The following is a 26174-nucleotide window of genomic DNA, read 5'->3' as shown; positions in this document are numbered from 1 at the left end:
GACGTAGAGGGAGATACGTTCGGACAGATACACTGGACCGGAACCATAGAGGGTTTTGTAGGTTAAGACCAGCACCTTGAATTGGGCTCGGGACTGAAACGGCAGCCAGTGGAGCTGACACATCAGAGGGGTGGTATGCTCTCTGTATGTCGCTCCAGTGAGCAGCCTGGCTGCCGCTCGCTGGACCAGTTGAAGTTTCCGAACCGTCTTCAAGGGCAACCCCACGTAGAGTCCCTTCTTAAGACCATTACAACTGCCAACAATGATGGATCAGGACCACAATTTACACAGAGACCCAGCATGACCCACTCTACATCTGGTGCGGTTAGGAAAAAATTGTCAATGGATGATGGGACTTGCAATCACTTCACTCACTTCCTGAGACCACTGACTGATCAAGACCAAATTTGGCACACAGAGTCCCCATGACCCACTCTACATCCTGGTGCACTTTCGAGGAGGACAGACCATGGATGATGGGACTTCAAGTACCTCCACTCCCCAAGACTGCTGCAACCCTCACCTAATGTCCGATCAAGACCAAACTTGGCACACAGAGCCCCCATGACCCACTCTACATCCTGCTGCAGTTTTGGAGGAGGACGGACAATGGATGATGTGACTTCCAGTACCTTCACTCACATTCTGAGACCTCTGCAAACCTCATGCAATGACTGATCAAGACCAAACTTGGCACACAGACCTCTCATGACCCACTTTACGTCCTGGTGTCATTTGGAAAAAAATGGAGATGGATGATGGGACTTGCAGTAACCTCACTCACTTTCTGAGACCACTGAGACCCTTGCCAATGACTAATCAAGACCAAACTTGGCACACGGAGCCCCAATGACCCACTCTACACCCTGGTGCAGTTTGAAGGACAGACCATGGATGATGGGACTTCCTTCCCAAGATTGCTGAAACCCTCATCTAATGACCGATCAAGACCAAACTTGGCACATACAGCCCCCATGACCCACCCTACATCCCGGTGCTGTTTGAAAGATGGACGATGGATGATGGGACTTGCAGTACGTTCACTCACTTCCTGAAACCATAGCGACACTCATTCAAAAACCAATAAAGACCAAACTTGTAACATAGAGCCCCCATGGCCAACTCAACATTCTGGTGAGGTTTGGGGAGTACAGACTATGGATGATGGGACTTCAAGTACCTCCACTCACTTCCCAAGACCTCTGCAACATTCATCTAATGACCGATCAAGTCCAAACTTGGCACACAAAACCCCCATGACCAACTCTCCATCCTGGAGCAGTTTGGAGGGGGATGGACCACAGATAATGGGACTCACAGTAACTTCACTAACTTCCTGAGACAACTGCGAGGCATATAAATAACTGATAAAGACCAACCTTGATACACAATTCCTTTCTCAAATAACCCGGGCAGCGCCGGGTCCCCAAGCTAGTATATAATATAATTCATCTAATATAATATAGGAAGATTGTATATTTAACATATATTGTAATATAGTAATAGTAATATTACTCCAGCAGCAAGATCTTTTTGAAAGTGCAGGTCCCATCTCCCACCAGCAGGGGCCGCTGTCGCCTCTGAAGCGGCTTGCCCATTCATGGACTGAAATTGGACGAGGATTCCGCTGAAAAGGGGGCGGGGCGGGGGCGGGGCTTGGATCATGTAAATGCAGGCTCCCTCTCACACCAGCAGGGGCCGCTGTCGCCTCTGAAGCGGCTTGCCCATTGATTGGACTGAAAAGGGGGCGTGGCTTGGATCACGTGATGCACTCTGCCCCGCTCTGCATGCTGCCAAGGCTCGCGGCGGGCGTCACGTGGTCAGGGGCTCCTCCTCTCTTCTCGCGAGAGCTGGGTCCATTTCCGCTTCCGCTTCCTTGCTTGTGAAGAAGAAGAAAAGAAGAAAGCGGAGGAGAAGGAGTCTCGCCCGTGTTCCTCACTGTGAGTCGTTAAGATGTAATATAAGGTTATATTAAGTGAATTATATGTATAATACTCCATTATATGTGACTATACAATATGACTAGATGATATAATACTAGATGAATTATATTGTATATAATATTAATTAATAATTAATATATTATATTGTACATAATATTAATATATATTAAAATATCATTTACATTATTTATGACTATACAATATATGATATAATACTAGATGAATTATATATAGTATTAATTAATAGTTAATATATTGTACATAATATTAATATATATTAAAATATCATATAAGTTATATAATATATATTATTACTATATTTTATTGTATTATATATTAAATATTATATTAGATTAATTATGTATTATACTGTTACTATATTATGTTACATTATATATTAATATACAATATTCCTATATTATATTAATTGAATTATATTATATATAATATTAATTAATAATTAATATATTATATTATACATAATATTAATATATTAAAATATCATAAGTTATATAATATATATTATTACTATATTTTATTGTATTATATATTAAATATTATATTATATGCATTATATATAATATCACTATTACTATATTATATTGCATTATGTATTAATATACAATATTCCTATATGATATTAGATGAATTATATTATATATAATATTAATTAATAATTAATATATTATTCACAATATTAATATGTAATTCTATATTAGATAAATTGTATAATATGTATTATTACTATATTATATTGTATTATATATTAATTAATATATTAGATGACTTATATATAATATTAATAATATATTATACATAATATTAATATATAATACTATATTAGATGAATTATAGATAATATTACTATTACTGTATTATATTACATTATTTATTAATATACAATATTCCTATTAGATGAATTATACTATATATAATATTAATTAATAATTAATATAGTATACATAATATTAATATGTAATTGTATATTAGATAAATTGTATAATATACATTATTACTATATTATATTGTATTATTTATTTATTAATATTATATTAGATGAATTATATAAAATATTACTATTATTATATTATATTACATTACATCTTAATATACAATATTATTATATTATATTAATTGTATTATATATAATATTAATATATTACACATAATATTAATATGTAATTCTATATTAGATAAATTGTATAATATATATTATTACTATATTATATTGTATTATATATTAATTAATATTATATTAGATGAATTATATATAATATTAAAATTACTATTATATTACATTATATCTTAATATACAATATTACTATATTATATTAGATGAATTCTATAATACATATAATGTAATATATATTGTATATACATATAATATTTATATTACATGTAATATTATTAATAATATTACAATATAATGGTATAGTACAATATAGTAATATTTAATACTGATATTGTACTATGCTAATAATACCATATATTGTATATGTGTATATCTTGTAAGCCGCTCTCAGTCCCCTTCGGGGTGAGAAGGGTGGCATAGAAATGTCATGTTATATATATATATATATATGTGTGTGTGTGTGTGTGTATACACACACACACACACATATACATATATATATATACATAATATTAATGTATAATACTATATTAGATGAATTATATATATATTACTGTTACTATATTATATTACATTATATAGGAATATACAACATTGCTATATTATATTAAATGAATTATATATATTAGGATATAATATTAGTATATAATATTAGATGAAGCCACGAAGATTCCGTGAGTGACATTGGGTCATAGAATAATAGGGTTGGAAGGGATCCCAAAGGCTATCTAGTCCAACCCCCTTCTTTCTGTGGCAATCAACCCTCCCTCTCACCACCCACCCCCAACAGATGCCCATCCAGCCCCTGTTTAATTTCAACAAGTACAAAGGTAAGATATGACACCTAGGCAGGAAAGAATGAAATGTGAAGATACAGAATGAGTGATGCCTGGCTTGACAATAGAACATGTGAAAAAAGATCTTGGAGTCTCCGTGGGCAACAAGCTGAACATGAGCCAAGAGTGTCATGCAGCAGCTCAAAAAGCCAATGCAGTTCTAGGATAGTGTCTAGATCAAGGAAAGTCATGGTGCTCCTCTATTATATTCTGCTTTAGTTAGACCTCTTTGCCTGGGATACTGTGTCCAATTCTGGACCCCACAGTTCAAAAGAGATATTGACTTTAAGCTGAAAGGAATCCAGAGAAAGGGATAATCGAAGGTCTGGAGAACATGAAAAACCTCTCTTAGAGAGCTGGGTCTGTTGAGAGGAAACCCAGAAGAGAAGGTTGAGAGGAGACATGGTAGCCATGTATAAATATGTGAAATGATGTCATAAGGAAGAGAGAACAGGCTTGTTTTCTGCTTCCTTTGAGACTAGGACTCAATGGAGAGGAGATTCCACCTGAACATTAGGAAGAACTTCCTAACTGTGATAACTGTTCAACAGAGGAACATTCTGTCTTGGAATTCAGAGGAGGCTTTTAAACAGAGGTTGGACAGCTATCTCTCAAGGGTGCTTGGTTGTGCTTTTCCTGCATGGTAGGGAGTTGGACTGGTTGGCCCACGAGGTCTCTTCCAGTTCTATTATTCTGAGGAGCTGGGGATGTTTAGCTTTGAAAAGAGGTGCCATGACAGCCATATTTCAGTATTTGAAAGGATGTCACATTGAGGAGGGAGCAAGCTTGTTTTCTGCTTCTCTGGAGATTAGGACACAATGGAGCAATGGATTTAAATGCCAGAAAAGGAGATTTCATGTAAACGTGTGAAAGAATATATTGGCAATAAGAGCTTTTTTGATAGTAGAATATGCTTCTGCCTGGGAGCCCAGTGGAATCACCTCTGGGGGTTTTTCAAAAGAGTCTGGATGGTGGTCTATTGGGAGTACTTGTATTGTGTGTTCCTGCATGGCAGAGGTTTAGACTGAATGGCCCTTAGGGTCTCGTCCAACTCTATAATAATAATAATTATTATTATTATTTATACCCCGCCACCATCTCCCCAAGGGGACTCGGAGCGGCTTACATGAGCCCAAGCCCGACAACACATCAATAAAACAAAATACAATAAGCAAAAATATACAATCAATATAACTCACATATAAACAATAACATGCAAGGATTTAAAAAACCTATTATTGTATGATTCTATGAAAAGCCTCCAAAGAAGGAGCCTCCCCCACACTCCTAGGCACAGAGTTCCACTGTTGAACAGTTAATAATAAATAATAATAATAATAAAACTTTATTTATATACCGCTCTATCTCCCCGAGGGGACTCAGAGCAGTTCCCAGATAACATCACAAAACATACAAAGTAAAAAACAACATAACCATAAGATTATGGCCAGGAGGTCCTTCCTAAGTTCAAGTGGTATCGCCACTCCTGTCATTTGAATCCATGTCTCCGTTGAGTCCTAGTCTCCATGGCAGCAGAAAACAAGCCTTTCCCTCTTATTTGTTTGTTTGTTTGTTTACTATGCTTCTATACTGCCATTCTCAGCCCGAGGGCGACTCATGGTGGTTTACAAAATGGTACAATTCAATGCCCACAACAGTACAAAAATAATTTAAACATTAAAAGCATTTAACACAGGTAAAAAATTCATTACAGTTAACATCAGTAACACAGTAAAAACCATAAGTCCTCCCCATTTCATTACCAGTCACTATCCAGTCACGTTGTCCAACCGTTCCGAGATCAGAGTTTAATAGCTACCTCATTACATCTTCCTCATTACATCCGTTCAAGTGTATTTATACATTAGTCTACTTCATTTCTTCTCAAACTGCTCCTCCAGGTGTTTTGGACTTCACCTCCTAGAAATCCCAGCCATCTTACCAGCTGTTAGGAATTGTGGGACCTGAAGTCTAAAACACCTGGAGGAGCACGGTTTGAGAAACACTGGTCTACATCATAGGGCTGTTCAGAAGATTGATATCTGGAGGAGGAATGCACCAGTCACCTTAGGTGTCTTCATGGAATAACTTGGCTATCAAAATAAAAAATAAGATGATCATCTGGTTCTGTAGAACCACCCATCCCTGACCTGCAGTGTGAAGGAATGTTTTTGCTTGCAACACCAGGGCTCTTTTGCAAGGAGAATTCCAGCACTGCCCTGTTCTTTATCTCTTCTAAGGAGAGACTGAGACCAAAGTGTAAAGTTTATGTCTCTTGGGGCCTCTTCCACATCGCCATATAATCCAGATTATCAAATCAGATCATCCACATTATCTGCTTTGAACTGGATTATATGAGTCTACACTGCCATATAATCCAATTCAAAGCAGATAACCTGCAATTTATATGGCAGTGTAAAAGGGGCCTTAATTATTACAAGAGGAAGAACTTCCTGACTGTGAGAGCCGTTCAGCAATGGGACTCTCTGCCCCGAAGTGTGGTGAAGGCTCCTTCTTTGGAAGCTTTTAAACAGAGGCTGGATGGCCATCTGTCAGGGGTGTTTTAAATGCAATATTCCTGCTTCTTGGCAGAATGGGGTTGGACTGGATGGCCCATGAGGTCTCTTCCAACTCTTTGATGCTATGATTATATTGAGATGGAAAGCACTTGTTTTCCCAAGGGACTGAAAACTTTCAAGTACAAGTTGACCCAAGTGAGGCTTTTAAAATTTAAATCTATCTGCAGTCCAGCGATCAAGAGGGATGCTGTTGACTTTCATGATAGCAAATACCCCTTATTTTTTCCCATTTTTAAAATTTTGATTTTTAACAGTAAAAATACAATTAAAGAAAATAACAGTACTTATACATGTATAAACATACATGAGCAAGTTACATAACTACACCGTTTATTTATTTATTTAGAGCTTTTATAACCCGGTCTTCTCGACCTCCGAAGAGGGACTCGGGCCGGCTAACAGCAGAAAATTCAACACAAATATAGTAAACATAATAGCATCATAATACATTAATACAAAATACATTAAAATACAGATCATACAATATCATACAATTACAAAAGCCAGGTCATCAGAATAAAATCACAAATTCATCACCATCCGCCGGTGTGGTCAGCCGTTATTGACTCGATCATCATTCTGCAAATGCTATATTCCAAAGCCAGGTTTTTACCGGCTTTCTGAAAGTCAGGAGGGAAGGGGCAGATTTAATCTCCGACGGGAGAGAGTTCCAGAGCCGAAGGGCCACCACCGAGAAGGCCCTGTCCCTCATCCCCATCAGACGCGATTGCGAAAGTGGTGGGATTGAGAGCAGGGCCCCTCCAGAAGATCTTAACAACCTTGATGGTTCATAGGGGAGAATCCGTTCGGACAGGTAAACTTGACAAATATTAACCAATTAGTTTCTCTCACATAACATACATCTCTATTGTAATTACATGTAACTTTAAAATACTCTCATTTATACAAAAAATAGTTTTAAAAGAGGAGTCCCTGCTTCCCTTTTGTCAGGTTCTCTGTCATTCAACAATTTTTCTTCCACCTTGTTATTTCCTTTTGCTTGTTTTTACATTACCTAATTAATATCCTGGCAAATATCCCTATTTTAATGAGCTCTGTTGCCCCAAATATGTCATTGCTAATATATAATATGAGCAGAAGTTCTTTCTAGTTATTTTCTGCAGAGCTTTAAAACAATAAGACCCCTTTGCTTCAGAAAATCTCGTTCTACAAAACATTAAATGTGTTTGAAGTTAAGTGGTTTTGGGCCTAGTTATTACTTGGATGGAAGACCATCAGGAGCGTATAACGTGGATTTCCTTATGGGGCCAAGAAAGAATCCTGCCAGAAATCCCAGCAAATAGTTACTAACAGTCAGAGTAGACAATATTGGGCTGTATGGAGCAAAGTTCAAATGTATGATAAGGCAACTCCCTGCATTCCAGTTACGGGTCCATTTAAGAGTGCTTCCTTTTATGTGATTTTTGTAGCAACACAGCATTGGGTCTCATTAGTACTTGGATGGGAAGCTACTATGAAGGATAGCCACAGTGTCCCAAGAAGAGCAAAGAAAGGATCTTCCCTATTATAGTGGGAAGACAGTACTTTAGACCTATTTTATGAAGAAGGCAGGGCAAAACTTAGGAGTGAATGAACTGATAGTGGGGAGCATAGTTCTCATGCCTTTTTGTGACAGTTGGGACCTTAAAGAGCAGCTCAAACAATTTTACAATTTGCAGCACTTGACAAATATTAACCAATTAGTGAAAGAAACATAGCAGCATACATCCTACATCTGTAAAATATCAATAAAAAAGGTAAAGGTTGTCCCCTGGCATTAAATCCAGTCATGTCTGACTCTGGGGTGTGGTGCTCATCTCCATTTCTAAGCCGAAGAGCCGGCGTTGTCCATAGACACCTCCATGGTCATGTGGCTGGCATGACTGCATGGAGCGTCGTTACCTTCCCGCTGGAGCAGTACCTATTGATCTACTCACATTTGCATGTTTTCGAACTGCTAGGTTGTCAGAAGCTAGGGCTGACAGCGGAAGCTCACGCCACTCCCCAGAATTGAACCTGTGACCTTTCGGTCAACAAGCTCAGCAGCTCAGCGCTTTAACCCACTGCGCCACCAGGGACTCCAAAATATATCAATATAGTGATCTTAATACATCTCCCAAATAGAACTGAATAAGAAATTAAGAAAATAATCCCTTACCTCTATAGGATGGTAGCAATTATTTTTATTTTTTATTTTTTGTCGTGTCAGGAGCGACTTGAGAGACTGCAAGTCGCTTCTGGTGTGAGGGAATTGGCCGTCTGCAAGGACGTTGCCCAGGGGACGCCCAGATGATTTGATGTTTTTTATCATCCTTGTGGGAGGCTTCTCTCATGTCCCCGCATGAGGAACTGGAGCTGATAGAGGGAGCTCATCCGCCTTTCCCCGGATTCAAACCTACGACCTGTCGGTCTTCAGTCAGGGGTTTAACCCACTGCGTCACCGGGAGCTCCGGATGCAGTAGAAGCAGTAGAAGCACTGATTTGCATGGCACTTTATAGTTATGAGCAAAAAAAGACTGGTTCTTGCATTTAGAAGGACTTAAATTGAGGATTTAGGGGTGAAATAGATACAATTTGCCCTCAGTGCTAAACACGCGAGAAAAGTTCAGGTGTGTGTCAGTTCTGCTTTAGAAATTTGAACAAGTCCTTCAGTTATACAGAGATAAAATGTGTTCTCCAGACATTTACGGACCCACCACAAAAGTATTGGTATACACTTGGAAGACAATCATACTCAGTCATGAACAATAGCCGATGATGATGATGAGATAAACATCTACTTTGGGGGCTCCTCAATAAAATTAATATGCCATTAACTCAATTTGGTGGAGTTTTCTGAGAAATCTAAATCTGCATTAGTGTTATATATAATTGTTTCTTCAGTCAACACGCAATGGAACTTCTTGCGCTATGTCTTCTTTGCTTTCTTGTTCTTCGTCACATAGCTACAGTATTTATATTACACTGTTCTACAAATTTTCAGTTTTTCTCAGTTGCAGAAACGAAATGTGCCGTTTCTTAATAAATTTAACATGCTGAATTCAAATTTAATAATTAAATGTGTTAATTGGCTCTGATTTTTATGCAACAGCTATTTCAATTTTCTCCACAATAGGTAATTAGTTAATATTATGATAATGCGCCTAACCTTACTGCATGTATATAAACTGTGAATATTTACTAAATTTTAGTCAAATTATATTGCCAATAGTTTATACATGAGGAATATTTATTTAATTAGTCTATTGTTTATGTTTGTGCAGCAAGAAACTCTATTAGTAGGCCTAATGCAGTTGAAAAGTCTGAAAGTTTAAATGTCGCTTTAATCGTGACTTTAGTTTTTATCCTGTTTGCTTCTCTTGACTTTTCTTTTGTCTTCAAGGAAAGCATTCCCTCTTCCAATGCTCCAGCAGGAGTCTGACAGCATTGACGGAGTCTATTGTCCTTGATCTCTTTTTTCCATAGTGCTTTATTTACACACGTGCGAGGCATCACTACAGTAAAAAGAACAATGTAAAACGATGTTTAACGATACTGTCTCAGTCTTCAACTGACTGACCCTCACTGTTCAAAAGTCTGGCCTTAGATAGGACTTTCTGGCTTTTGCACACAGCACTAATACTGCATCATTAAACTTTCTAGAATATTCTAGAATCTTCCATAGTGTAAGTCGCAACATGCATTTTTTCAACCATACGTGATCACGTGATTGCTTATATCATAAAAACTAGAGCCAATATACATTTTTAAATGTCGTTTTCATTTTCAGCACCCCAAAATCATAAAAGAACAGCTATTTTCAGGCCTGCAACTTTTTCTCCGTTGAACAGTGTTATCTTTGAGGGCAAGAACCATGGAAAATAGATGTGTGAAAGTAAATAAATAGTAGGCATAATAGCTTATAGAAGGTTGAAATTCCAAACAGGTTTACCTGTCCGAACGGATTCTCCCCTATGAACCATCAAGGTTGTTAAGATCTTCTGGAGGGGCCCTGCTCTAGGTCCCACCACTTTCGCAAACGCGTCTGATGGGGACGAGAGACAGGGCCTTCTCGGTGGCGGCCCCTCAGTTGTGGAACTCTCTCCCGATGGAGATTAGATCGGCCCCTTCCCTCCTGACCTTCAGAAAGCTAATGAAATCCTGGCTCTGGGACATAGCATTCTCAGAATGATTGGGAAGTTCAGCAATAAGCTAATAACTACTGACCACACTGGCGGATTGAGATGAACGTGATTTTATCTTGGCGACTTGGTTTTGTGTATTTATTCTGTTGTATTTAACTTGTTGGTGTGATTATGTTTTTAATTGTATTTGTGTATTAATTTTATGCTGTAAGCCAGCCTGAGTCCCTCTGCGGAGGTTGAGATGACTGGGGTAGAAAAGTTTAAAATAAATAATTAAATAATGCATTGTCTTGGGTTTTTTTGTAGTTGCTTCTATTTTGGGTTGTTGTAGGTTTTTCAGGCTGTATGGCTATGTTAAAGGTAAACCCTGACATTAAGGCTAATTGTGTCCGACTCTGGGACTCTGTGGTGCTCATCTCCATTTCTAAGCCGAAGAGCCAGCGTTGTCCGTAGACACCTCCAAGGTCATGTGGCCGGCATGACCGCACGGAGTGCCGTTATGTTATATGTTATATTATAAAAGCATTATCTCCTGATGTTTTGCCTGCATCTGTGGCAGACATCCTCAGAGGTTGTGAGGTCTTCTATTTTGCTGATAATTTTAGTAGCTATATATTTTTATCTTCATATTCCTATGTGTCATTTTATAGTATGGAAAATACTATGAAAATAATAGGAATATGAATAATAAGAAAATCAGTGTTTAATTGATAGCCTTCATTCAAAGAGGAGCCTCATTTCTTTAAGCATGCTGTTTACTGTTGGCAACAAGTGACAACAGAAGCGGGCATGGCTTGTATTGAAAAGGTGAGTAACAGCAGTGTGTTGTCAACTTTGAATGCTTCTAATTAAATGAATTTCCCCACCCATTATTCATTACATTAAGATGCTTCCTTCTTCCTCCTTCAGATATGTGTCCAAGACCAACTGGTACAATTTTTCCATTTTGCTGTGGTGTTTGTTGCCTATTGATGCAGCCTTCTACCCTACCAAGCATTATTATTATTATTATTATTATTATTAAACTTTATTTGTACCCTGCTAGCATCTCCCGAAGGACTCGATGCGGTTTACAAAGGCCAAGGCCTCAATACACAAGATAACAATACAAAACCTAAAGCAAATTAAAAAAAATTAAAGCAATATTAAACAACAAAACAACAAACAATACACCAAGACACAATAAAACTAGGCCGGGCCAGAGTAATGGGTACAGAATTAAAAGTGCTGATGTGACAGGTGGTATATAAGGCTTATAGGGTAAGTGCAGTGTGCAGCAATCTTAGTTCTAATAAAGTGCTTCTGGGACTTGGTATTGGAGCTTTCCTATTCTGGGAAGGCACATCGGAACAGCCAGGCCTTCAAGTTCTTTCTAAAGACTGCCAATGTAGGGGCCTGTCTAAGGTCTTTGGGGAGGGTGTTCCAGAGTCGGGGGGCCACCACAGAAAAGGCCCTGTCTCGTGTCCCCACCAAACGCGCTTGCTACGCAGGCAGGATCACGAGCAGGGCCTCTCCAGATGAGCGTAGTGAACGCGTGAGTTCGTAGATGGAGATGCGGTCACGCAGGTAGGATGGTCCCAAACCATTTAGGGCTTTGTAGGTAAGCACCTGCACCTTAAATTGGGCTCAGAAAATAAACGGCAGCCAGTGGAGCTCCTTGAACAGAAGGGTTGACCTCTCTCTGTAAGGAGCACTAGTTAACATCCTGGCCGCTGCCCGTTGGACCAGTTGAAATTTCCGAGCCGTTTTCAAGGGCAGCCCCACGTAGAGCGCATTACAGTAGTCCAATCTAGAGTTGACCAAGGCATGGACCTTTTTTAATGAGTCCTGTCTTCTCATGATATGTCCAAAATCCATTAGCAGGCAAGGAATGACAAGGTGAATACAATCTAAAAGTTGTGAAAGAATGGGCTGGCCAGTTTGACTTAGGCAGAGATGCCTCTTTTTAATGTGAATTCCATTGTTGTGGCCTTTCAGAGGTCTCCCATTGGGCTGTGACACTGATACCAAGGGCGTTTGCCACTCTGCTGTTGTGATCATAGTTTCTGCCCATTCTGGGCTTAGTCAGCAGCTGGTGTAAAGGTCCTCTAGCTCATTTTCCCTTGTCCCTTTGGCTCATTTTCCTTGCCTGGGTGTGGCACCACAGTTACATAGGGAATTCCAAGAGCACTTATTAGTGTAACAGTTCTATATTTAACTTTTATGGGTTAGCTGTTGGATACCAGGCACACTTTCAGATTTGTGTGTATTTTTATTCATATGTATCTAATATACAAATAGATTGTAGCTGTTGTATCTTGATCGGTGGTTCCCACCCTTTTTTGGCCCTGCTCCACCCCACAAGCTTCTCCAAAATCCTGATGCCCTCCCTTCTCTGTGAGATATAATTCTATGTATTGTCAAAGGCTTTCATGGCTGGAATCACTGGGTTGTTGTATGTTTTTTCGGCATATATGGCAATCCAACTCGAACCATTTGAGATCTACTTGCTTTTCGGAAAGCCTGTAAAACTTTTCTTTTCCGGCAAGCTTTTGATGGGTGAAAAATTCGGGCTATCTCTGCTCTCGCTGCCTATTGTTATTGTTATTGTCATTTTAAAGCGAATTGTATTGTTTTAATCTGTTTCTGTAAACCACTCTGATTGGGAGTAGCGGTATACAAGTTGAATAAAAAATAAATAAATGTCCTAGAGGCATTCTCTCCTGACGTTTTGCCTGCTTCTATGGCAAGCATCCTCAGATATAATTCTTATTATTTCAAATGTTAACTATTTATTCACGTGGAGGAAGCCTAAAAGACCATTTGGATTGGGTTGGACTGCGCTCCCCTCACTTCTTACCAGATATATCCTGCCTTGTTCATGCCCAGGGTTTATTTTTATTTTTTAAATTTTAAACTATTACATTTGGCCCGGCCATAGGTTTTTAAATCCTTGTGTTATTGTTTATATGTTTTTTAATATTTACATGAACCTAATTTAAGATAAGACTGCCCAACTCTGATTAAATCTTATTCTAACCTTCTTCAATGTAAATGTGCTTATGTATCCTTCCAATAATAATAGAGTAAAATTATAAATGTAATAGTAATAGTAATAATAGAGTAAAATAATGGAAATGTAATAATAACAATAATAAAGTAAAATAAGAAATGTAATAATAATAATAATAATAATAATAATAATAATAGAGTAAAATAAGAAATAACCTTGACTCGAGTATAAGCCAAGGGGGACGTTTTTAGCCTAAAAGGGGGTTGAAAAACTAAGCCTATGCTCAAGCATATACAGTATATTGTACACTTCTTACATGCTATAATAGTAAATGCTTTACATTAAATTATTCTTTTTTCCTCTCTGTCTTTTGCAGGAAAATGTCAGCAGCTGATGACTTTTCGGTGAGTTGTCCATCCCAACAGTTTTCCCAATTATAAGGAGTTTGTGGTGCTTAATTTATTTATTTATCGTGTCAGGAGCAAACCAAACAGTTGTATTGCATTTTTTAGCAAACAAACAAAACACAAAGTTTGCAAGCTTGGTAGTTAATTAAATGTCCTTTGACCAGTAACTGGCCACTTGGAGTGCCTCTAGTGTAACTATAAGAAGGTCCTCCATTGTGCATGTAGCAGGGATCAGGTTGCATTGTAGCAGGTGGTCTGTAGTTTGCTCTTCTCCACACTCGCATGTCATGGATTCCACTTTGTAGCTCCATTTCTTAAGGTTGGCTCTGCATCTCGTGGTGCCAGAGCGCAATCTCTATTCAGCGCCTTCCAAGTCACCCAGTTTTCTGTGTGCCCAGGGGGGAGTCTCTCATTTGGTATCAGCCATTGATCGAGGTTCTGGGTTTGATCTGCCACTTTTGGACTCTCGCTTGCTGAAGTGTTCCAACGAGTGTCTCTGTAGATCTTAGAAAACTATTTCTTGATTTAAGTCATTGACGTGCTTAATGAAAATAATCTCAGTGTTTGGGCAGAGAGTTGTAGATTCTTAGTCATTGCTGTTGTGCCCCTTTACGCTAATTCTGGCCCATGTTGACCCTAAGGCAAACCCATTGCAGGATTTTCTTGGCAAAACTTGTTGAGAAGAGGCTTGCTCTCTTCTGAAATTAAGAGTGTTATTTGTCCAAAGTCACCCGTGATCTTCATGGCCAAATGCGGATTTCAAGCCTCGTATTTCCCCAAATTGACTTCTTTTTGACGGGGAAAGCTCAAATTAACAGTCTCTGGTTCTCGGGACAATAATCTGTGGCAGGGAGGAAGGGATCAAGTTGTTTAGAAAGATTGTAGGAATGGGTTGTTGTAGGTTTTTTCAGGCTGTATGGCCATGGCCTAGAGGCATTCTCTCCTGACATTTTGCCTGCATCTATGGCAAGCATCCTCAGAGGTAGTGAGGTCTGTTCGAACTAGGAAAAAGGGGTTTATATATCTGTGGAATGACCAGGGTAGGACAAAGGGCTCTTGTCTGGTGGAGCTAGGTGTGAATGTTTCAACTGACCACCTTGATTAGCATACAATGGGCTGACTGTGCCTGGAGCAAACTTTTGTTGAGAGGTAATTAGATGTAGGAATGATTTTTGGAGAAGGAAAGGGGGCACCAACAGCTTTCTTTGGAGAAAGGGTAACACTTGTCAAGCCATCCCTAGCTTAGTCCCTTTCCGATATAGTGGTCTACAGTCTCTCATTATCTCACAGCCAGCACCTGCCCTATGAAATAGACAGAACATAGTTGCCACTAGATAATACAGCAAATCAGAAAGAGATTGTGGTCCACTTATTACTGATCAGAGATTTCCAGTGTCCTGAACAAAATGCTTGGTAAAGTGGAAGACAGTAGGAAAAGAGGACAAACACATTATAGATAACTAGATTAAATCAAGAAATTCATAGTCTTGAGTTTGCAAATCCTGATCAGAGCTGTTCATAGTAGGGTGATTTGAAAGTCTTGTATTCATAGGATTGCTGGACATCAAAATTAACTTGATGGCAACTAACTACAGCAACAAATACAATTGAATTCAGTTGAGAATGTTTGCCTGGTATTAATTTCGTTAGGTAATCACTGTACTTTCTCATGCAATGGAATATCTCAATTTTCCCATTAAGCAGCAATAGTAAAAGGTAAAGCCTTCCCCTGACATTAAGTCTAGTTGTGTCTGGCTCTGGGGGTTGATCTTCATATCCATTTCCAAGCCAAAGAGCTGGTGTTGTCCATAGACATGCAAAGCCATGTGGCCAGCATGACTGCATGGAGCGACATTACCTTCCTGGCTATTGATCTACTCAGGTTGGCAGAAGATGGGGCTAACAGCGGGAGCTCACCCCACTCCCCAGATTCAAAACATAAACCTTTCAGTCAGAAAGGTCAGCAGCTCAGTGGTTTAACCTGCTGTGTCCCCAAGGGACTAAGCAGCAACCACAAAACAAAACTTTATTTATATACCGCTCTGTCTCCCCAAGGGGACTCTGAGCGGTTTCCAAGTAACGTAATCAATACATACAAGAAAAGCAGCATAAACATAAAATTAACAAGGCAAAATAAGCAGTAAAACCACAATAGCACATATATTTAAAATAATCATGCAATTCTAATAGTAGTAGTAGTAGTAGTAGTAGTAGTCCTAGACATTTGGGAAGTGTCTGACGTGTGATTCAATACAACAGTCAGCAGAGTGATCTTGTTTGCAGTGGACTCATCTTGTGTTTCTAATAATAATAATAATCGTTATTGTTATAATTATTATTTTATTTCTTACTCGCCTTTCCTTGTGGATCAAGGCAGGTTACAACATAATTAAAACATCTAAACATTGTAAAAATTATACAAATATACATATTAAAAGATATTTCTATAAAGGGTAGTTATTTAAATGTATTTCTAGAAAATACATATTAAAATACACAGAGCAGGGATTACACGCAAGAGACAATGTTAAAATTTAATTAAAATGAGGATGAAAAGAATTAATAATAATAAGAACAACAACACTTTATTTGTACCCCGCTACCATCACCTCAAGGGACTCGGTGCGGCTTATTGAGGCCAAGCCAGCAATACATCAATAAACAAAACAATGCAATATAAATCATAATCACATGAACAAAATAGACAAAAGCAATCAACAGTAACATATAAACATTTAAAACCAAAGGCCGGGTCAAATGTGATAGACTAAAATTAAAAAATAGTGCTGATGTGAACCAGATAGGATATAATTGGGATAGGATTTTTAGAGAGAATGAGGGAATGCAGTGGGTCCCTTGATATCTGCTGGGTTCTGGTTCCAGGGCCCGTCTGTGGATGCTCAAGTCCCATTAAATACAATGCTTTTCCTTGTACAAAACTTATAGAAACACAGGATGATTTTTTAAAATCATGTCAGAGACGACTTGAGAAACTGCAAGTCACTTCTGGTGTGAGAGAATTGGTCATCTGCAGGGACGTTGCCCAGAGGAGGACTGGATGTTTGGTCATCATGTGGGAGGCTTCTCTCATGTCCTTGCATGGGAAGCTGGAGCTGACAGACAGAAACTCACCTCACTACCTCTGAGGATGCTTGCCATAGATGCAAGCGAAACGTCTAGACCATGGCCATATAGCCTGAAAAAACAACCCAGGAAACTCACACCGCTTCCCAGATTTGAACCGCCAACCTTTTGGTCAGCAGTCCTGCCGGCACAAGTGTTTAACCCATTGCGCCACCGAAGAGACGAGAGAGAGTTTGGTACCAGCCTTTGATGGGACCAAAACGTTTCCCAGCCTGACACATAATCATAAAATCAGATTGAGACTGTCTGAAAATGAGAATATCTGAATAGCTTTGACAAATGGTGGCTGGATATAAGTTGATGCCTTGGACAATAGTGAGATAAGATATGATTTAATTGATATGGTGGATTGCCAATCTCACTGGAGTTTCTCTCTTCCAGCTGGCAGACGCTCTCCCGGACAGTTCTCCTGCCAAGAACGCCTCCGTAGGCAGCGCAAAGCCTGCTGGCCAGCCCCCCCAAGCCTGGCCGGGTTCCAATCCCTGGAACAACACTCCCAGCGCTCCCCCCGCAGCTCCGTCCGGATTGCCTCCAAACACATCCACCTCCAACGTGCCCTTTGGACCACCTCCCACGGGAATGTATCCTTCCCTGCCCCCTGGAGCGCCGGTCCCTTTCCCTCCCCCTGGGTCCGCTTGCCCCCCTAGCGGTCCCTACCCACCCCCAGGTCCCGCCCCACCAGGGCAGTACCCTCCACCAAATATGCCCTTTCCAGAGCTGCCCCGACCATACGGGGGTCCAACAGAGCCGGCCGCGCCCCCTCCTGCTGTAGGGCCTTGGGGGTCCATGCCGGCCGGAGGATGGGGATCCTCTGTTGGGGGTCAGTATCCTGCTCCTAGTGTGCCCTATCCTCCCCCGGGGCCCTATTCGGCTCCGACCCACACACCGGGGGCTGCTCCGACAGTGCCATGGGGAGCTGTCCCTCCAGGAGCTTGGGGACCTTCGCCTCCAGCCCCCTTCCCCCCACCCACAGGCTCCTATCCGGCTCCAGGATTGTACCCTACGCCGCCTAATCCATACCAAGTGCCGCCCGCATCTGCCGGGGCTCCGTCCATGCCTGGTGGTCCCCATGTGAGTATCTGAATTGTATGTACAGTTAAAAAGTATTTAAAAACTTTGCATTATACTAAATGTCCTTTGACCAGAAGCTGGCCACTTGGAGTGCTTCTGGTGTCACTGTGCGAAGGTCCTCCATTGTGCATGTGGCGGGGCTCAGGTTGCATTGTAGTAAGTGGTCTGTGGTTTGCTCTCATCCACACTCTCATGTCGTGGACTCAGCTTTGAGGCCCCATTTCTTAAGATTGGCTCTGCATCTCGTGGTGTCAGAGCGCAGTCTGTTCAGCAGCTTCCAAGTCACCCAGATTTCTGTGTGCCCAGGAGGGAGTCTCTCATCTGGTCTCAGCCACTGATTGAGGTTCCAGGTTTTAGCCTGCCACTTTTGGACTCTCGCTTGCTGATGTGTTCCTGCAAGTATCTCTGTAGATCTTACTTACTTATTTATTTACTATAGAATCATAGAATTAAAGAGTTGGAAGAGTCTTCATGGGACAAGACACCTAACAACCCAATATAGACACTGGTGGAGTTTGGTGGGAGGATTTCCAAAAAAGGAAGAGAAGGACAGGTGGAGTGATCTTCAGCCTTCTCTGCCAAAGGGGTTCTTAATAATAATAATAATAATAATAATACTTTATTTATATTCTGCCCTTCTCACCCTGAAGGGGACTCAGGGCAGATCACAATACATATACACAGCAAACATTCAATGCCACTTTATATAGACAATACACAGACAGAAGGGACAGAAGGAGGTGGTTTGTTTCTGCTGTTTTTGGTGCCATGGAAGGTTGGGCTCGAGTCCAGGAGGTGCTGTTGCTCTATCCTCTGTGACAAAGAGCCATCAGGACTTCCTCCTTTCTTTTGGTTGCCCAGCATTTTCTGATCTTCTTTCTTTATGGCATCGTAAAACACCTCCCCTGCTTTTAGTGGTACCTAATTTCTCTAATCACAGCTAAAGCTGTTTTCGAATTGCTTAGGTAAACAATGAGCTAGGCTAACAGTTGGCAGCTCACGCCAACCCGGGGCTTCAAACTTGCAACCTTTTGGTTGATAGATCTTATAATTGCTGATGATTTACCAGCTGTGCTAAACCTCCGGCCCTGCTAAACCTCCAGACCCTATGTATCTAGAAACTCCGACCCCTATATATCTAGAAACTCCCATTCTCAGCCTGACTTCAGATGTTTTTTGTTGTTGTATTTATACTCCATCCTTCGGCCAAAGGGTCTGCCAGAGGTACTTGCAAATGGCTATTTGGAGAGTTCCCCGCCCTTAAGATTGACATTCTAAATAAGACTACACAAGGGAAAAAACTGAGGATAGGGATTAAGTCCAACAATTTTCTATTTCCCAAATATGCTTCCATTTTAAGCACACCCCTCTTGCCTGACTTTGGATGGTAAGCAGGACTGGAACTGGTTAATACATGTATGGGAGACCATCAGGAAGGGATGCAATGTGATTTCAGCCCCACATAGACGTGGGTTCGGAGGCCCTGCATACCAAGCGCCAAAGGACAAAATAAGACATGGACAGGTTGAAGGCAAAAATGAACAATAAGTTAAGCCGACAGTTGGCAGCTCACGCCAACCCGGGGTTTCAAACTTGCAACCTTTTGGTTGATAGATCTTATAATTGCTGATGATTTACCAGCTGTGCTAAACCTCTTAAGACCATCAGAAATACATGTTTTCTGATGGTCTTTGGTGACCCCTCTGAAACCCCCTCACAACCCTCCCCCCAGGGCCCTGACCCCCAGGTTGAGAAATACTGCTCCATAGACAAGTATTGATGCTTCTTCATTTCCAATCTTGGATTGATGGAATTAGGTAAAAGGTAAAGGTTGTACCCTGACATTAAGTCCAGTCATGTCCGACTCCGGGGTGTGGTGCTCATCTCCATTTCTAAGCCGAAGAGCCGGCGTTGTCCATAGACACCTCCAAGGTCATGTGGCTGGCATGACTGCATGGAGGACCTTGTCTGTATTGAGCTTCAGCTTGTTAGCCCTCATCCAACCCATTACATAATACAATTTGTAGTTTCTAATGGGAAGAGACTTATTTCCAAAGGTGTGATTTACCATTCAGCAGTTGATTACATGTATTTACTGTAGTTAGGTAAAGATAAAGGTTTCCCTCTGACATTAAGTCCAGTTGTGTCTGATTCTGGGGGTCGGTGCTCATCTCCATTTCAAAACCGAAGAGCCGGCATTATCCATAGACACCTCCAAGGTCATGTGGCTGGTATGACTGCATGGAGCGCTGTTATTGATTGAATTAGCTAGCCCTAAACACTTTTGACGTACAGACCTCTCTCGCTTTCTCTTTTCACAGCCTTACCGTTGAAGCGGCACCAGGCTCCGGAAGTAAGGTCTCCCCACCTGCTATTTACAGAGAATTTTTAACAGTTGTTTTTGGTAACCTTTTGGAGTCTGGAAGAGCACGCCCACCTTCTGCGGTCCGTCTGAGGTGTGAAGGAGCACTCTGTGTGTAAGCCGGACTCTGTTCCAATGGTGAAATACGTCTTTTTGTTTGTCTGTCGAGATGAATTAGGAGAAACACGCCAATTGCCCCAGTTCTGCAATCCTTGCTTGAGGGAGGATCCTTCCTTGGGATACATGGGTGTTGGCCCTGCAAGGAAGGACAACTCCGGAATAGACCAGGGACTTGACGACACCTGGGAATCTTTGCCATAACCGCTTCATTGAGAATGGACTTGCAGGCCTCACCAGAGTGACAGCCCCTTCTGTATCTTTGTTTGTTCAGGTGATATTAATCATTTACATGTTCTGGAGACGTCTGTAAAGAAATGGGCCGGACACCGTACAACCATTTGTCAGACCGAAGGGAAGCAAGGCTTGTCAATGGGGAGGCAGTCCTCCGCATCCGGCTCATTTCCCCCTCTAGTCTTGGGAAGCAATTGCAAAGATATTTGAGACTTGATTCCTATTATACACGTTTGTGCATCGTCTGACGAGTCAATTTAGGTGTTCTAGACGTTGGCGTAAATCTTGAGCTGTGAGGTTTGCCAAAATGACTTAGACTTTGTACATTTCATAAGCCATTTCAGAATTAAAATCCATGTTAAATGTGAAACTTAAAGGATTTTAGCTTGACTGACGAGACCTTGAAAGCATTTTGGTTGTCTTGTGTGTTTTATTCCTGCAAACCGAAGTTTGTATTGAAGTGTTTCGACTTGGAGAGGGTGAAGAACGTGGTCAGAAATATCTTTCCTTGCCCAGCGCTCCAGAACCTTGGGCATGTAATGCATCACTGTTACCCTGCTGTGGTATTATGTAGACTGCAATTGGACTCAAGGTCTAATCTAGGGCTAATAATCAGGAGTCTAGTTGGGCTTATTCTCAGATAATTACTGGTTAATTGCCATTCTTGGGTGATAAACACAGGCAGTTCTTGCTTATGGATTACACATACATCACTTGTCTTTTGGGACTCAACCTCACTTCATGGAAGGATGGCTTAGAGAGCTGGTTGGCCTTATTAAAGTTTTTTTCCCCAAAATTTAATGGTAATTTACTAATACGTAAGAGCAAGAATTAGCTCTGGTCCTGCAGATGTGTGCAAAATTCTGTCTGTTGCTCTTAGATCTCATAGCAAAAAGACGATGTCTTGGGTCTGTTTTCCAAAGCCAGTTTTGTCAGAAAGATCTGCTGAGAATTGCTATTTCTCTTCCCAAGCGTTGGTGGGCTGACTTAGCAGAACGCTAGGGTTGGATATGCCACAGGAGGACTTTCTACGATAGTTATAAGGTCTTTTAATTGGCATGGAATTAAAACATTGAGCAGAATTTATCACATGGAGAAGGAACCGTCCCTGGGCAAACTTGGCCTGCCCCTTTATCTTTTGCATGTCTCCTCACCACCAGGACCACTTTGCCCTTCTCTTGTAGGGTTGTTGCATTGTCCCAGAGTGTCAAAACACAGATAGTGTGCTCTGGGAAGAGGCAATTCTCTTTCAGTAAGTTTGAAATGCACTCTGCAGCATGTTTATGCCTCTCTCACAAGCAAGTGCAACTCATCATATCTAAGTCAACACAGACGACCCCAAAACCGCAACACTTTAAAGCATTCATGGGCAAACTGGGTTCCTTCGGGTGTTTTGGACTTCAACTCCCACAATTCCTAACAGCCAATAGGCTGTTAGGAATTGTGGGAGTTGAAGTCCAAAACACCTGGAGGGCCCAAGTTTGCCCATGAATGCTTTAACTTATAATCCTGCTTCTTTCAGTATCCCCGGCTTCTTTCTCTTCTCCTTGACCGAACGTGTGACTGAAGTATTTCTTCCTACCCCATGTCGTTGGACCTCATTGAACTTGAGTTTGGGTATTAAAAATGAGTAATTATAACAATATGGGAATTTTAATTCAGCTTGGGGGTGCTTTGTTTATAGAAGAACCATAGGAAACCTTTTTCTAACCCTTCCTAAATTGGAGTAACGCATCCATGTCTGGTTTATTTTATAAGACGATGGGGATAACTTTGCTTCTAGGACTGCTTTGGAAGTTCTATATAGAAGTTGAAATTTCTGGGGTAAAAGAATCGAGTGAAAAGATGACGTATTGTCAAAGGCTTTCATGGCTGGAATCGCTGCGTTGTTGTAGGTTTTTTTGGGCTATATGGCCATGTTCTAGAGGCATTCTCTTCTGACGTTTTGCCTGCATCTATGGCAAGCTTTTATTGCTTTTGTGATGTCTTATACTGTTTAATGTTTTTTATCTATTATGTTTTATGTATACTGATTTGTTGGAAACCCCCTTGAGTCGCCAATTGGCTGAGAAAGGCGGTATATAAATACAATAAATAAATAAGCATCCTCCTCACAACCTCTGAGGATGCTTGCCATAGATGCAGGTGAAACATCAGGAGAGAATGTCTCTAGAACAGGGGTCCTCAACAGAGGACCAGGTCACAGTCCCTCAAACTATTGGAGGGCTGGATTATAATTTGAAGAAAACATGAATGAATTCCTATGCACATTACACATATTTTTCGTGCAAAAAACACTTAAAAACAATACAATAATTAAAATGAACAATTTTAACAAATAAAACCATTAGTATTTCAATGGAAGCGTGGGCTTGCTTTTGGCTGATGAGATAGGATTGTTGTTGTGTGCTTTCAAGACTTGGGTTGACCCTGAGCGAGGGCCGAGTAAATGACCTTGGAGGGCCATATCCAACCCTCGGGCCTTAGTTTGAGGACCCGTGCTCTAGAACATGGTCATATAGCCCAAAAAAACCTACAACAACCCAAAGATGACATTGTGCGTATCATCAATCCGCCCAATAAGATACTTCACTATATTTTCCTGTCTGGTATACAGGCAGTCCCTGAGTCAACAGGAAGTGAGGTAAATCTCCCCCTCGGAAGGGAAATTCACTCCTGGAAGAGTTATTATCGTGGGGAAGCTTTCTCGCCAATCCTTGTTTACACAAGAAGCCAAATTTGTCAAAATCCAATGATAACAAGGACAGAAAGTGGGGTGAAATCTTCTGCACAGGGAAGCAGCAAAGCAAACACCACAAAGTGTTAAGCCTTCCCTATGCTATCCAAAGCTTATGTATATGAATACGTCTCGTGTTACATTTTTAAAATGTACCTATTTCAATTTGTAAACAAATTCAACTTAAGAACAAAACTACAAAACCTCTCTTGTTCATAACTTGGGGACTGCCTGTATAAAAATGGAACATATTATGAACGAAACTTAGAGTATATTACTGTTTCCAGCCAAAGTTCAGGATACAAACTTGTTGGATTTGTATTGTCGAAGGCTTTCATGGCCGGAATCACTGGGTTGTTGTAGGTTTTTCCAGGCTATATGGCCATGTTCTAGAGCAGGGGTCCTCAAACTTTGTAAACAGAGAGCCGGGTCACAGTCCCTCAAACTGTTGGAGGGCCGGATTATAATGTGAAAAAAACACACGAATGGATTACTATGCACACTCCACAGATCTCATTTGTAGTGCAATAAACACTTAAAACAAGACAATAATTAAAATGAATAACAATTCTGACAAATATAAACTTCTTATTTCAATGGGAAGTGTGGGCCTGCTTTTGGCTGATGAGATAGGGTTGTTGTGGTGGTTGTTGTTGTTGTTGTGTGCTTTCAAGTCGTTTCAGACTGAGATTGACCCTGAACGAGGGCCGGGTAAATGACCTTGGAGGGCCGTATCCGGCCCCCGGGTCTTAGTTTGAGGACCCCTGTTCTAGAGGCATTTTCTCCTGACGTTTTGCCTGCATCTATGGCAAGCATCCTCACTACCTCTGAGGATGCTTGCCATAGATGCAGGCGAAACATCAGGAGAAAATACCTCTAGAACATGGCCCTATAGCTCAGAAAAACCTACAACAACCCTTGTTGGATTTGTTGGATTAATCTAAATGTAGTGTTTGTCTCCATCATGAGACCAACCTGTTATAAATGTATAAGAGGTACTTACTCCAGGGCAGAAAGATGATGCAATATGTGTCTACTCAGAGATAGGTCCCAATTGGGTTCTGTTATTCCCAGGTAAGTAGGCACAACATTACTCCTGAAGTCAGAATTGCCATTTATCCTTCTGCATAGACAAAAGGCAAAATCATTCCAAGGCAAGTGGGATGACGTACGTGCAACAACGTTCACTTTTAATGCACACCATGCTTGATGGAGAGTGATTCACTTCCAAAAAGTGACTTTAATCCAAGGAGACTTCCGGGCAGCACACTTTGGCATGTAAACAACATAAAAATAGTTCAGAGAAAAACCAGATCCTGTGGTTGTTGAAATTTGTGCAATGCTTAGTAATTCTGGGATGGATTAAGGAACGAAACAGGTTACTCAGGCCTCTCTGTGTACGCTCACCTTTGTTCTCTGCTCTTGAACCCTGTGACTTGACGGTATTGGCTTTAAAGTGGCCCAGTTCTGCCTCCTGTCTTTTCAACGCTCTCCGAAAAAAGCAACCAAAACACCCCCCTGCTTGCTTAAGGCGTTAGTTATATGTAACCGTGTTCACTGAAAGCCTTTAGGCCATCTAAAAAGTAACTTTGGATCCTGTTCTGCCTCTGCGTAGTAGAAGAGAAGGGCAAAGTACAACCAGGTTTCAGTGACAGATCAGATTGATTTCATGGAAAGCAAAGGGCTTTTTTGGAAATGTGGAGCTTCCTGCCAACTCAGCATCTCTGCTTGGTATGACTTGATGTTGACTTCCGTCCCGTTTAGACAAGTTCCCCCAGAAATTGTGAGGCGTTTCCCTTGCAACCAAGCAATTGTGGGTCGTGGCTGTGTAGTAAAAGACATTTTAAACCCTTCTGTCCCAAGTGTGAGCCTGAATTCTGGGCCTGACGCTTATCGACGCAATGAAATCTGTATTATTGTTCTTCTTGTGTTCTTTGTGAGTAAAAACTGCTGAGAAGTTTGGGTTGGTTTTGAAAATATATATTTCTGTTTTTTGGCTTGTGCTTCTGGGGTGGATATTTAACTGCATTTTGTTTACAACATGGAATTATTAAGCAATCACACTTCTGAAGGCATATAGACCATATCACCTGCTGCTGTATTCTTTTCGTTTCCCTTTCTAGATGACAAATATTTGCTGTATGATGGTAGTGAAGAGGCTTTAAATACAGGATTTGATATTTTTTTGAAAATGCTGTCACTTTTTGTATACAGTTAGACATTAAACGTATTTTCAAGATGAATCTGTTCACTGTCCTCCATAAAGCATGTTCTGACTGTTCTGGCGAAAAGTCTGTGCAATTCTTGGCTTTCAATTCGTTATGTTTATTCGTTCAGTCGCTTCCGGTTCTTAGTGTGACCTCCTGGACTAGCCCAGGCCAGAGCTCCCTGTCGGCCCTGGCCACCCCCAGCTCCTCCAAAGTCAAGCCAGTCCCTTCAAGGATACCATCCATCCACCTTGCCTTTGGTCAGCTCCTCTGCTGCAACCTAGAGCAG

General features: G+C 40.7%; 1 protein-coding gene across 1 annotated transcript; it reads left to right on the top strand.

Moving 5' to 3' along the window:
* The first annotated feature begins 1838 nt into the window (after window positions 1–1838).
* Window positions 1839–25921, top strand: MAPK1IP1L (mitogen-activated protein kinase 1 interacting protein 1 like). The gene is made up of 4 exons (XM_060753450.2): window positions 1839–1940; window positions 13983–14010; window positions 17539–18228; window positions 20550–25921. Exons 2-4 carry the CDS (start codon window positions 13987–13989, stop codon window positions 20559–20561), a joined length of 726 nt encoding a protein of 241 aa, XP_060609433.2. The 5' UTR covers window positions 1839–1940; window positions 13983–13986; the 3' UTR covers window positions 20562–25921.
* The last annotated feature ends 253 nt before the right edge of the window (window positions 25922–26174 follow it).

This window comes from Anolis sagrei, chromosome 1 (genome assembly GCF_037176765.1).
Source record: "Anolis sagrei isolate rAnoSag1 chromosome 1, rAnoSag1.mat, whole genome shotgun sequence".
Taxonomy (NCBI): Eukaryota; Metazoa; Chordata; class Lepidosauria; order Squamata; family Dactyloidae; genus Anolis; species Anolis sagrei.
The sequence above is the reverse complement of the archived record's forward strand: the minus strand, read 5'-3'. Positions and strand labels throughout refer to the sequence as shown.